Here is a 13884-nt window from a genome sequence, read left to right on the forward strand (position 1 = left end):
AAAAAAAAAAAAAAAAATTATATGATTTATAAACGAGTAAATTACCAATTAACCATCCAATTGTACCACCAAAAAAAAAAAAAAACCAACGGGATAATTTATTATAATTTTATTGTCAAGTCAATCAAATTTTAGTCATGTCTAACCTGTAATAATTAATTCTTACTCAGATCTAACTTATAATAATTAAGTGAAATAGGAGCTTTTACCTTTTTTTTTTTTTTTTTTTAATCAAGGAGGTTTTCCCATATACCACATATTCTTACGCTTAGATATTATATTACTACAATACAATATCAAAAATTCATTTGACTAAATAAAGTGAATAAAACTCTGTTTAGCATTAAATTAATCAGTACATGTTTCACACCTCCTTGAAGTTAGGGCTTAACGTGTGAATTTGCATATAAATAATGCTACAACCACTTACTATTTATAATATTTTTATAAAATAAATGTGGTAAACCTTTTATTGATTTTTATCTAGGCCTACTATTAATAGTATATTTTTTTATTTACCAATAATTACTCACCACATCAGCCGTTTGTAAATTCTTTTATAAAATAGTTTGTATCTCTAGCATTATTCTTTACAAGTAAGCAAAGATGATTAATTGTATCACAAAATTTAGTTACAAAATTAGTTGTAGTTTTAGGCTACAAACTTACTTAATATCTTTTTATTTGAGGTGAATTTTGACAAATCCGCCATTAGATTACATCTTCTTCTTATATCTTTCATGCTTACAAAATTTTAAGAAAATTAAAGACTAATAGCTACGTCATCAATAAATTTTTTAAATTGCAAGTTTTTGTAATTTAAAATTATGCACAAAATATAAACATATAGATCATATAGTAAATAATATCCAATTAACACAAAATTTAACATATGTATTAAGAGCGTAAAAAACATGTAATTCAACAATTAGATTTTCAAAATATGTTGAAATATTTATTTTATTGAGTGAATTTGTAACTTTAAACTATAACTAATTTTGTAACTAAATTTTGTCCTTAATTATATAGTAAAGTAAGAAGTAAGAATCCCTCAAAAGTCAAATATTCATAGTACTTCAATGACTAAGATTGTAACATTAGTGTATGTGATAAAAAAAATAAATAAAAAATAAAAAAACATTAGTGTATAGAATCAACTCTAAAAATTGATTTTGCATCAATTATTAAGTAGTCTAAGCCCTAAATCTTTTAAATTAATCTTGTTCCATTTGCTTGTAGAAGTTAGTGCAAATTGTAGGTCAATAGCTTGTTCCATTTGTATGAAAAGAGAGAGCTTTTCCTAGAGAAAAACCAAGTTCCCATCTTTCTTTTCCATCTCTTTCATTGTATTGATAGAGATTCTATAAACACCTTCCTCATCCGCAAACATAGACTTTGTGAGTGAGAGAATGGCATTAGAAACATGAGAAATCATATCCAAATCCAAATCCTTTGATGGCTTTCCGTTGGTAGCTCAACGGTGGTGACTTCGGGAAGCTAGGTGAACACAAGACTAATGGAGTTGGTTACTCGCTGGAGCTTGGAGAATTCAAGTATACAGGGACATGGGCGGCGTTACTTTATACTCAGGGGGTTCAATTGAACCCCCTAACTTGAATTTTTTTTTAATTTATATATAATTTTTTTTATTAGTATAATTTACCCCTAAAGATATGCTTGTACACTTTGACTTAAATTTTGCACACCCTAACCATATATCAGCCCAGCCCAAAATCAAACAATAACATAGATCAGAGGTCTCTCTAAGAGTAAAAAGAGAATGTTTGTAAGTTGTAGATGTCTCTTTTTATTATAAATTTATGTTATATGTGTGTGAGCATATGTCTAATACTAATTGTGTGTGTTATTTTTTATTTTTTATTATATTATTTGTGTGAATTGTAATGCATGTGAATGTGTGTTGTATACTACAAATATCATATAACTTTATAAAATTTAATAATTAGAAAATACAGAGGGTTTGTTACATGTGTGTATATTATTATCATGTTAAATAAAATTTTGTTATTAAGTCAGTGATTCAAGAACTAAAATAGTAAAATTAGTAATTATTTAAGCATTTTATTAGTTATGTGGATACTTAGTGTATTATTTATATATGGATGAATGTGGTAGTATGGGCCAATTTAATACAGTGACAATGGGTTGAGTTTTGTTATTTAATTTGAAATATCTATATTTATATATTACTAAAAGCTGAAGCATAGCGTTTAATGTTGCTGCTCTCACGTTGTGCCACATCAGCTACCACGTCATTCTTTTTTTTCTTTTCTTTTTTAAAATATAATTTGTCCTACAATTTTAAAATGGTTTTTACAATTTTCAGCCCTATAAATGTAGCCCACTATTTATTTATTTACTTCCACTATCACTTTATAATAAATCCAGCCCACTACTTATTTATTTACTTCCACTATCACTCTATAATATATCTGTATAATTAATCAAGCTCACATCTTATTTATTTAATTCTACTATCAAACCCAACACAAAGACTTTTCAGTTTAGCTTTAAGGTTTTGTGTGAGCCTTTTCAACTTTTAAAAAAAAATAAAAAAAAAAAATAAAAAACCCAAATCTTTCAAGCTTTAGGGTTTTTTTTTTTTTTTTTCTTATAAGTGTTTTTAACATTTATTTTTTAATATTTACACTTCTCCAACCTTTCTCTCTCGCTTACCATTTCATCTCCCACTACTTCTTCAATCTTTCTCCCTCCCTTGCCTTTTCATCTCCCCACTACCCTCTACGTTAATATCATTCTTCATTTTTCCCTTCATCTTCCTTTATTTTTGTCTCTTCTTATTCACACCCTCTTACTATAAATTTGTCACTATCTCTTCTATTTTATGCATAGTTTTCCCTCACAAAAAAAAAAAAAAAAAGGTTCCCTCTATCTCTCTAAATTTTTTGATGGATTTTTTTTTTCCTTGCATCTCTACTTTAGGTTGATAATTTTTTATATTCTTTAAAACTCTATTTTGGGTTAATGCGATTTAGTTTTGTTTTTTAAATTGTTGTTGTTGTTTTTTATATTTTTTATTCTCTTTGACTGTTAAATGTTATCATATTGCATTCTAAAAAATTAATATAGCATATAAAAATATAATATTATTCTATTATATAGCATGATTTGGATAATTTGGTATTTTCTGTTACATAGCATGATTTTTTATAGTGCTAAATTTAGATGTTAAATTATGAGATTTTACTAAATTTTTTATTATTTTCTAATCATTTGTGGTGGACAAAATACTCTTAATAGTTGTATTAGAAGTACTCTATAATGTCATTTATTTAAAGAAAAACAAAGATTAGCCAAATGAAAATAATCGGATATGTGACAAATTTTAACTTTTGCAATTTAATTTTTATTATTATTATTTTATAACAATGCATGTATAGAAATTTAATTCTTAGATTTTGCTAATGTAGGGTCTTTTTTGTTGCCCAAGCCAAAGGATATGGGTTAAAGGCCCAACGAACCCAAACAATGAATTTGTAGAGAGTGGATCAAGGTTTAGGGCTCGCCGGCGTGCATGAACATAACTCCTTTCCTTTTATGAAAGATACTAAGAAAGTTTACACTGGGGGATGCTCCTCGGCCCACGGCCGAGGAGGTTTTTTCTTCCCCTTTCCCTTTTTCCCCCCTTTACATTTTGTCACATTTCTTATATATCCCTCTCTTCCTCCTCCTGTTGATCATTTATTGGTCTCCCTCCTGACCGTCTGTCCCATCAGAGGCCATATCCATGCTCAGTGGTTCACCTGATCGATGTTATCTTCAAGGGGTTACATCCCCATTATGCGGCCAGAAGGTTAGGTGAGCGTATTCAATGCCGAGGTGACAGTTCGCCAGGGCTTGCCCCTTCTTTGTACTTCTGTTGCCAACGCGTGGCCTGGGTCCTCTCCTCCTCGGATATTCCAGGAGTCTTTGGTAGGGTGGTCCTAGTGTTCTTCCGAGGTCTCGGACTCCTGAGGAAGGGTCATCCTCGGACCCATATGCATCCTCGGCGTGGGCCATTTGGGCCTGGCTTGGAGTGGGCCAAGGCTACCCGATTTTTTTTTTTTTTTTTTTTTTTTCTTTTTTTCTCTTTTTGTCGATAACTCAATATATTCAAATTCTTTTTTTTTTTAATTAAATTTTTTTTGGTTCAAGTTTCTTAATGACCCCGCTGAACAAAATTCCTAAAGTCGCCACTGCACAGGGAGATATAGGCTTGGAGGATTTATAGTCATCCATGTACTGCAAAGTCTACAACTATTCATTATAGTGGAGTTTTTTGACAAGTGGTCGATGGAGAGGTTTTTACTCTCGGGGCTCAAGTTTTCCTCTTCCATAACACTTTGTGGTGTTATGTATGGTTTGCCTTCTTGTTCTTTATTTCATTTATCTTTCTATATTGCCATGTTTGTGTAGTGTAGTTAGTTTGGAAATTTGCTAAATAACTTACACTTGGACTGTATTGTTTAGTTTAGTGTTAAAATCAACTTAGCCGTAAAACTTTGTATAAAGGGTTCTAAATATTGTGTTAGGGTGTTTTAGTATATTTCAATGTTTAAGGACATTGTTCTTGTTAGGGCTATCCACGAGTCGGGCCGGGTCGGGTTTGTGCCTAACCCGAACTCGACTCGACTTCATCGGGTGGACAAAATTTTGACCCGTAATCGACTCGGCCAGAGTTTCGGGTTTTCCAGTTTGGGTCGTATCGGTTTCAGGTCCATTTCTATCGATTTCGGGTTTGTTGGAGAGAAGAGAAATTTGGCCAGATTTTGGCCGAAATATTGCCGGATCTCGTCAGATCTAACAAGATTTGGCCGATATTTCCTATATCTATACAGATTGGGCCGAGATCTTGATGGATCTGGCCAAAATATACCTATATCGTCGGATGAAGAGTTTGGACTTACCGGTTTTTGGCTGAAACTCCTAATTTCCAACGAGGAAGAAGAGCTCATCGGACGGGTCAGGTTTGTTGGTTTCTCAGATAGCTAACCCGCAACTCGAACCGATGGGCTCAGGTCCTTGCGCCGGCGACCCGCGTCCGACCGAAACCCAGCTTTGATCGGGTGGTTTCGGGTGAAGATGGTCGGGTTCTGGGCGGTTTGTCGAGTCCGGGTGGGCCGTGGACAGCCCCAGTTCTTGTCCTGAAACTTAATTCAGTTTGGACCAATGATATCAATGGCACACATTTTACATTCATTTAGATTAGATTTAACGGAAGTTTATATTGGGAAACTTTTTCCAATTCCTATGGGTCCCAATTAGTTATTTTTAATAATAATTTAAGGCTGCGGTTCCTGCCTATATATGGTCCTTTGTAGACCAAAAATTTTGTCCACTTTTACCTCCCTCCCCCCAAAACAACACACACACACACAAGAATTTTTTTTTTTTAAACAAAATAAATGCTATATGTATATTTAATATTTTAATTTAACCTTAAGAAAACTTATATTTGACCCCTCAAAAACTAAAATTAGCCCATGGTTTTTTTTTTTTTTTTTTGCAAAACTAATTGATTTTTTAGTTACAACAATATTGGGCATAGAATAAATGTATTTTTTATTTGATTTGTAGATTATGAAGGAGTCAACTATAATATTTGACTTTTTCAAGAAGAAAATGCGAAAATGCACTTTTAGTCCCTACATTTTATTTTTACCATTTTTAGTCCCTAAACCAATTAACGCCCTTCATTTAAGTCCTTGAAGTACCATTCCATCACCAAACTAACAGAAAAACTAATTGATCAATAAAATATTATTAAAAAAATATTATTTGGCATTTTTATGCTACGTCAGCATTAAAAATAAAATCATTTACAAAAAGTAAATTAATTTTTTTTTAAAAACCTTAAATATTATTTAAACTAAAATCATTTCTTAAAAATTCTCATCATAGATTAATCTCAAATTCTCTCTCTCTCTTTCTCTTCACTGTCCATGGATAGAATCTCTCACTCTCCACTGTAGGTCCATCTCCGGAGCTCACTCAGCCTTCTTCTCTACCATGCACCAGAGCTCACAAGCAAACCAACGATGAGCAGATCGTGCTTCTCTCTTGATGTAGAGAAAACGATGGGAACAATGGATTTTGCCAGAAAAACGAACTCGACCTGTGTGAGAGAGAACAATGCGACGAGGCCAAACTCTCTCTTCGATTGATGAGGACGAGGTAGTCGTTTGTCAAGACAACGTCGTTTGACAGAGTGGTCGAGAAGGCAGAAACAGTGGGGTTTGACAACATCGTTTTGGTGGAGTTAAGGTTGGTGGTGTGAAACGATTTTGTTGGATTTGAGGAGGCAGAAATGATGTAGTTGGATCTGCCCCAAACCCAAAAACCATTGAATTTTTCTTTGAGTTTTTTGTTACTTGTTGCTGTGTTTGGTTGCTAAAAGATGGGTTTGTTTGATTGGGTTTGACTTGCTCTTAATCGATGGTGGTGGTGGGTTTGATTGTGAGAACATGAAGTTAGCTGGGTATTCTTGCTCTTGTTCTGAGTTTGATTGTGAGAAGGTGAAGTTTGATTCTGGTTTTGCTCTTGTTCTCTTGGACATGCACTATTGGTTTCTTTGATTTGTTTCTTGTTTTTTTGGATTTGATAGAGATTAGATTTAGTTGCTGGATTTTTTTTTTTTTGAAAATGATTTGGTTTCTGGATTTAGATTTAGGGTTTGTCATATATTGGTTTGGGTGCTGGGTTTATTTCTTGGATTTGGGAAGAACTTGTAAAAAATTGAGTAATTAATTAATTTTTTTAAAATTTTGGCATTTAAAAAATGCCAAATAATTTTTTAATAATATTTTATTAATCTGTCCATTTTCCCGTTAGTTTGGTGATAGAATGGTGCTTCAAGGACTTAAATGAAGGGCGTTAATTGATTTAGGGACTAAAAGTGGTAAAAATAAAATTTATGAACTAAAATGGAAAAAAGTCAAAATGTAGGGACTAAAAATGTATTTACACCAAAAGAAAAATGTAAATATTTTAGAAGTCAATACCTCTTATCCAACATTGCCAAGCTCTAATTAATGCTGATATTCTAATTTTTGAAAATTCTCAAACAAAATTTCACAAAGAACTTTTTGAATATTAAAAGATGATATTTTAACTTTTTTTTTTCTTAATATTGAAAGGGAAATTGTTCAATTTAGTATAGAGACAATCAAAGATGATTTTTGAGGTTTAAAAGAAGATTGAGTTCCGTTTGATAAATAATTTAGTTGAAAAGTATTAAGAAAAAATTATTTTGAGTTTTCTCTTTTGTTGATATTTTGTTAATATTCGTTGAACGCTAGTTGGGATTCATTTGAAAAAAAAAAATTCCTTATGTTTGTCTCCCGTAGGTCCAAACCTTGGTTCCGTACCTATTTGTCATAGTCTAAAATATAAGATATGAAACATTATTATTATGATTTCAAAACTGCCTTATCATAAGCTTTCTTGATTTTTTCTCTTTATCAGATCTTTATCATACATCATAATGCAAATCTCGTCAATAAAGACAAAAGTTGTTACTATTCCCTAATTGTTTGAAACTAGTTTTAAGAATTTTGACCATAGTGAATGCTCAATTTTTTTTTTTTTTTTTTTGAGTTTTGAAATTCTTTATAACCTACAAATATATATGTAATTTATGTACATGATGGCAGGAAAAGTGCTTATATATATTTTTAAAAGTTTCAAAATGTTAATTTAAAAGATAGACTGCAAAAAAAGTTCATAAAAACTCACTCATGAGTCACGATCACATCATAAAATGAGGAATACAAAATTTTTACTTAGAGACTATTCCAAATAAATGCGACATAAATTGCGGGGTTGCCATGTTTGGTGTAGTAGACATTGATGGATGATTTTGTATTTTAGTACCTTATCCTTGGAATAATCAACTCTTTTTTCATGTGGTATATGGGCTTCCAAGCTTTCAGTGGCTCACCCCATTTAAAGGAATTTTGCGGGCTAAAAGCTTAGCAACAAACCTTTCAGTGACACCATCGACTGTTCACAATTGATGCAATCAAAGGTTCAAGAAGCTCCCAATATAATCTTTTTATGAAAAAAATGTTGTATTGCGTGTAAACAATAGCTGCCATATTTGTGTGTTTTATTAGGTGTGTGTGACTGTGAGTGCAAATGTGCATGTCGGTGTGTTTATGAGAGAGGTGCGTACGTGTGGGATGAGCATGCGCGTGTGCGTGCGTGCGTGTGTGTGTGTGTGTGTCTGTGTAAGATAGAGAGAGAGGTCATCAAAAGCTGAATGCTACTATGCAGTCTATGCTAGTGAGGATTAGGTTTACTTACTTTCATTAGCTAAGCTCTAGTGAGAATAGGGGAATCAAAGTCCTTTATACAGGAAAGCAAAGAATAAATATTGGGCCGAAAGAAAATGTAGTTCACTATCATGTGCTCATAATTCATTATAGGGGAATCATGATGAGAGAGCTATGCCATTGCCATACCTCCACAGCAAACAAAAACAATAACATTGGCAGAGGCTTTGGCTATCCTAGTCAATAGGCTACAAGAAAGATAAAACCACTACTCCAATAGGTCACAAGGGACCACAACTAAGAAATGGAACCTGAAGTTCTGTCAGTAACCGTACCAATAATGTGAAAAATATGTCGTATGTCCTCTTGTATTCTAAGAAAAAGAAATTGAAACTTACATATGGACTGGAGGTTGTACTATTACTATATTCTTTGTTGAGGGTTTTCTTATTAGATGGATTGAGGTCGACTCCTATGGTACACCTTTTAAGAATGCTAGACATTCATATTCTAGCCAAGGATAGCATAGTCCTGGCCTTGTATCTTTTTCCCATCTAGTCGAATTTTTATTTTTGAGTGTTTTCTTGATGACAAAGAAATGCTCTTAATTCTCAGTGAAATTTGTTTGTTCATTGCCTCCTGGTCATGAAATATTTATCTCATATATTAATATCCCAGTTATCTTCTTTCTTCCAAACATATGGATTTCACAATGTATGGGATCTTCATGTTAGTGAGAAAGATAACGTATTTATATGCACAAGAGATACCTTCTCCTAATCATGGAGTCGCACTTTTCAGAATTTTTAAGCTCCTAGCTATAAGTACATTCTAATACAAATAACTTACACTGCCAGACTTGCATTTCTCCATTTTAGTTCATAAAAGCTGATTCTAGTTAATGATGATTGTATCAACTCAATAAAATAGAATCCCATAGTTCAGGAAATAAAAAGATGTAGGAAGCTGTGACATTTATATCGTGGCCATGAATTTACAATAACTCCATGTGCATATATGAGGAAAGAACTCTTTTACAAACATAAACTTATTATTAGTGTATGTCCTGTTTATAATTTGGCCAATCAGTTCAATTCATTCATGCATTTATGTGTTAGCCAGGGTGGTTGAAGGGTTTGAACAAATCATGAGCCGTGGTCGATAAAAGTCTTGCCCCTGTGCCCTTTATATGGTTAAAACTTCCCTCAACCTCAAGCAAAGCATAGAGAGAGGAAAAGGGTGAAGTAACTCTTTTTTAGACTTTAGTACTAGCTAGTAACCAGGGATGCTTTCTTTTAATTGTACACCATTACCCTCCCTCTTCCTATTCATCTTCCTTTCTTTCTTCATTAACATAATTAATGCGAAAAAAGTAGAAATGGGGGTTCCTTTCAGCCCAAAACACTCTGCTGAACTTCTGGCTGGCTGTTTTGGACTGAAGGGAGCTCCTACTTCTTCTTTCATTCAGTCTCTCAGCTTCAAAGGTTAGAATTATTGATGGTATCTCTATCTTTAGTATATGTTTGATCTCTTCAAGAAAATTTTATGCATATAGGTTTCATTTACTTTGATATCAAAATGAAATCCATAAGTTGTGTTTTCCTTTGGTAGATGAAATCTATAGGTTGAGTAATGCTATTGTCACACCATAATATTTATGACAACATTACAAGTTTTGGACTAGTGTTTATCTCAGTAACCTTGGTTTTTTGTCTCTTGTTCCAAAAATCATCATCGAAACAATTATTGATTCTTCACATGGTGTTGAACACTAAACAATTAGACAAGCCAATTTTGTGGCGTTCAGAAGGCCCATCATAACAAGGCAACTGCAAAAATGGTACTTCTCTTTTGCAAAAATCAATACACAATGTTTTTTGCTTCAAAAGGTAACTTCCTTTCAAGCTTCCTCTTTTCCAATGAAACCTCTAATACTATATATCTTTGTTCCACTTTATCTTTCAGATTAAAAGTGCCAAACACTTTGATTATACAATCAGCATGACTTCTGGATCATCTTTTTGAAGCATGAAAGACAAAAATGCAATAGTTCGTTAATTAACTCATATATATTGAATTAGCTTTTTCATTATGTTCTACTTTGTGAAGCATGAAAGACAAAATTGCAGAAACAGATTGAACAATCATTCTTATTTATTGAATTGCTTCAAAAAAATATGTGGATGCAGATAGGTATATTCACTTCCGACATTCCAATCTAAAAGCTACCGTGAAAGTCATGTTTTATGTACGATTAACAAGAATTATAGAGAACAAATTATTTGCACAAGTCAGAATCATAGACATTCATTCTAAGCGTCTTTTAACTAAGCCCCATTGCTGAGCCAATTGAGCCTTCAGTTCTTCAGTGTCTGCTGTACTTGAGGTAAACATCTTATAGCCTAGCATGGTCCTTGTTTAAAGGTCCAATTGTGCATGGATAATTAGCTTTTCATTATATTCTACTTTATTTTCCAATTTTTTAAGTGACAATAGAATTCCAAACAATGCACCATTACTGTATTGATGCGTCATCCCAGCAAATGGATTGCCCCATGCATATGCTTAACGCGTTTTTGGTCCATTCGTCGCTGTCATGGCTATGTGTATAACAGTGCAGTTCTTATTAGATTAAACAAGTAAAATCAACTAGTCAGGCTCAGGAGACAATTTGATAAGGACATAGGCTCCACAGATGAAAGAAGCCAAATTTGGGTTCAATTTGATATTGTTCTGCAGCACTGTTTACATTGCTTCACAATATCAGAGACAACCTGGATATGAGAATGACAGACAAATTATACGTGTAATGTTACTCAACCTATGAACTTGTACTAAAATTTTACACTAATTAATACGATCATCGATCATTTTACCTTTTTATTCTAAAGCTAAATTACCACAATCATGCAGAGAATTACTTTAAAAAGAGCCTTGCTATATCAATTGTAATGGGTCCTACTAAAAATTTTTAAACACAATAAGATGTTGCAGAGAAAGTCCAACCTTTTGCAAAGATGTTGCTTATTGGTCCTAACACAAACTTTTAGTAATATGAAAAGCATACACATCTAAATTCCTAACCATTAGTTGCATCTGCAGAAAAACCAAGCTATCTAAACAAGCATCCAAATAATCCCAATCTGCTTAAATTCTCCCAGGACAACTAATCAAACCAAATCCTAGGATTGAATTTTGGCTTAATTTGATTGTTTGAGCCTCCATTTTCTTTTAGGCTTGCCTTCCTCTTTGCATGCCAGCCAAACCCCATGACAGGCCCCTTGCTGAATCTTCATTACATGCTTATGTACAATACCTAAGCAAATTTTACATATCTCATCTGATAAAGAATCAAACAATGTATTGCCACTTGTTACACTCAGCTCTGCCAGCCATTAAAGTCAAAGCATACATTTGAATTCTACGTGGTTTCTTTATGTGTTGTACTCAAGTTCCCTAATTAAATTCAACTTCATGACTGCATTGACCAATGCGCAAACAATGTTATCTTTCTCATGAACAATTAAATTCAACCATATGATTTATTGACTAACAAAATTATATGATTAAATTCAATTGGAAAATGTAAGATACAACACTGAAGGAATTGTATCTAAGTTTTAACCATTTTATTGTATTGGCCTTTGAACCTAACCAAGCTTTTGCTAGCTGAAATCAGAGCAGTCAAGCATACTCCCTCAGCCTCAGCCATGGAAGTTAAGCTCTTACTCAAATTGGACTAGGCTAGAAAGCCAGCTCAAATGTGGAACTTTGATTCATGAAAACTTAAGCCCCCAAAAAATGCCATTTTCTAATCAAATATATATCACTTAATTATTCAGATGGAAAAGATGACAAGAACTTGGTTCACACAATTGTAGTATCACCCTAAGGACATAATGCCCCTGCATTATGTCCAGTAAAATGGATAAATAAATTATATTTATTAAGAGCCAATTGACACATAATACATATACAATCACTCTTAATTCAGTATAAAAATAAAAATGAATCTAGCTGCTTTAGACAGAAATTCTCTCCAGGTTTTTATATTATGCACAGGGAAGATAATCTTCCTTCAAGTGAACAGAAGATAGGCATGTGACTTGCTGTTGTTGAGTCATTTGTACTGCTTGTTGAATCTGCTGCTGCTGTTGCTGTTGTGCCTGCTGCTGGAAATTGCATTTGACAAGTGAGCATGATCTGATGGGGTCACCAGCTAGAGGAATCACAGGTAAGTTGTCACAGTTGCAGATTTCTATCATTGAGCCATCTGGGTCATGGAAGAAAAGCTGATCAACGTAAATTCCACCCTCTTCCACCCTGCTTTTCACGTACTCTATCTTCATGTCCTTCAACTTTTTCTCTACGGTTGCCACGCTCTCACACTGCCAACACATCCTAATTTAGTAATTTCAAACAAATAGACATGCATAAAAACAAACACACAATCGAGAAAGAGAGAGATATACTTGGAAAGAAATGTGGTTGTGCTTGGGATTAATTTGGCCAATCTTGGGCATGCTATCAGGGTCTTCAGATTGAAGTAGGTGTATGCCAATGCCATAATTGAATAGCCTATTCAGAATCAACACCAAAGAACAAAAAAATTAATGAAGGAAAAGATTAATTTTCAGTATCATCAGTGAAATTAAAAAGAAAAAAGTTTTCAAGAAAGTTGATTTTTTTTTTTTTTTTTGGGCTGAGACAAGAAAGTTGAATTGTAGTACACCATCAAAAATATTCTTTGACCAATATCATATAAATTTGATATGGTGACATACAAAACATCTCAACAACTTCGAAGGACTCTTTTGTATTCATGTTAGAATGTTGAATTGAATTGCACCATGCACCATATCAAACAAATCTCCATCAACAAAAACACAAAATCTTTTAGTTCTATTAATTTTCTTAAGATTCTTGAAACTGATCAGATTATTTATCCAAATAAAGAAAAAAGCATTCTTGGAACTGAGATTGTATGTATGTATACCATGCACCCTCAAAGTCAAAAGAACCAGGCCTTCTGATAGGAAAGAAACCAAGAACATTCAGGTAGAAATCGAGAGACTCCTCTAATGATCTGCACAAAATCGAGATGTGATTCAAGGACTTAAGGCGCAGTGGATTTTCCATATATGCTTAATTTTACAATCCAAACAAGAACTGCAGTACTACTCCTCCAAAAATACCAGAATGAGGCTAAGACCAAAAACGAATAATGGGTTTGAAGAGCTTGGTTGGTTGGTTTGGTTTGGTTGATATAATTGAAAACAGGATGAGAGTGAATATTGCTGAGATTTTCTTAGCTTTGCTTCACTCCTTTATATAGAAACCAAATTCAGATGGAACCGAAATCACATGTATGCTTCGTGGGTTTTTCTCGTTTTTTCTTAGATTCCCAGGTATGGATAGCGATACCACGTAGACCACTCGTCATGTCACATTGTCACCAATCAAGATCGATATCCACGTATGACGTATCATGATGGGCTCTGACAAGTAGTGAAAAGTTTTAGTTTTCTTTTTCTTTTTTATCTTCTTTTTTTTTTTTTTTTTCCTTTTTTTTCTTTTTCCTTTTTGAGGA

General features: G+C 33.2%; 1 protein-coding gene across 1 annotated transcript; it reads right to left on the reverse strand.

The window, feature by feature from the left end:
* Nucleotides 1-12219: 12219 nt before the first annotated feature.
* Nucleotides 12220-13609, reverse strand: LOC112029321 (glyoxylase I 4). Its single transcript, XM_024062010.2, has 3 exons — nt 13291-13609; nt 12767-12872; nt 12220-12682 (listed from the first exon to the last, which is right to left on the reverse strand). Exons 1-3 carry the CDS (start codon nt 13431-13433, stop codon nt 12347-12349), a joined length of 585 nt encoding a protein of 194 aa, XP_023917778.1. The 5' UTR covers nt 13434-13609; the 3' UTR covers nt 12220-12346.
* Between the last annotated feature and the right edge of the window lie 275 nt (nt 13610-13884).

Source organism: Quercus suber, unplaced genomic scaffold (genome assembly GCF_002906115.3).
Source record: "Quercus suber isolate HL8 unplaced genomic scaffold, Cork oak 2.0 scaffold_867, whole genome shotgun sequence".
In the NCBI taxonomy this organism is placed as follows: domain Eukaryota; kingdom Viridiplantae; phylum Streptophyta; class Magnoliopsida; order Fagales; family Fagaceae; genus Quercus; species Quercus suber.

Excerpts from the sequence above, each read along its gene's own strand:
- LOC112029321 (XM_024062010.2), bottom strand. The coding sequence starts at position 13,433 with ATGGAAAATCCACTGCGCCTTAAGTCCTTGAATCACATCTCGATTTTG. Across the intron at positions 12,873-13,290 it reads TTTGACTTTGAGGGTGCATG|GCTATTCAATTATGGCATTG; the intron begins GTATACATACAT and ends GATTCTGAATAG. Across the intron at positions 12,683-12,766 it reads ACAACCACATTTCTTTCCAA|TGTGAGAGCGTGGCAACCGT; the intron begins GTATATCTCTCT and ends ATGTGTTGGCAG.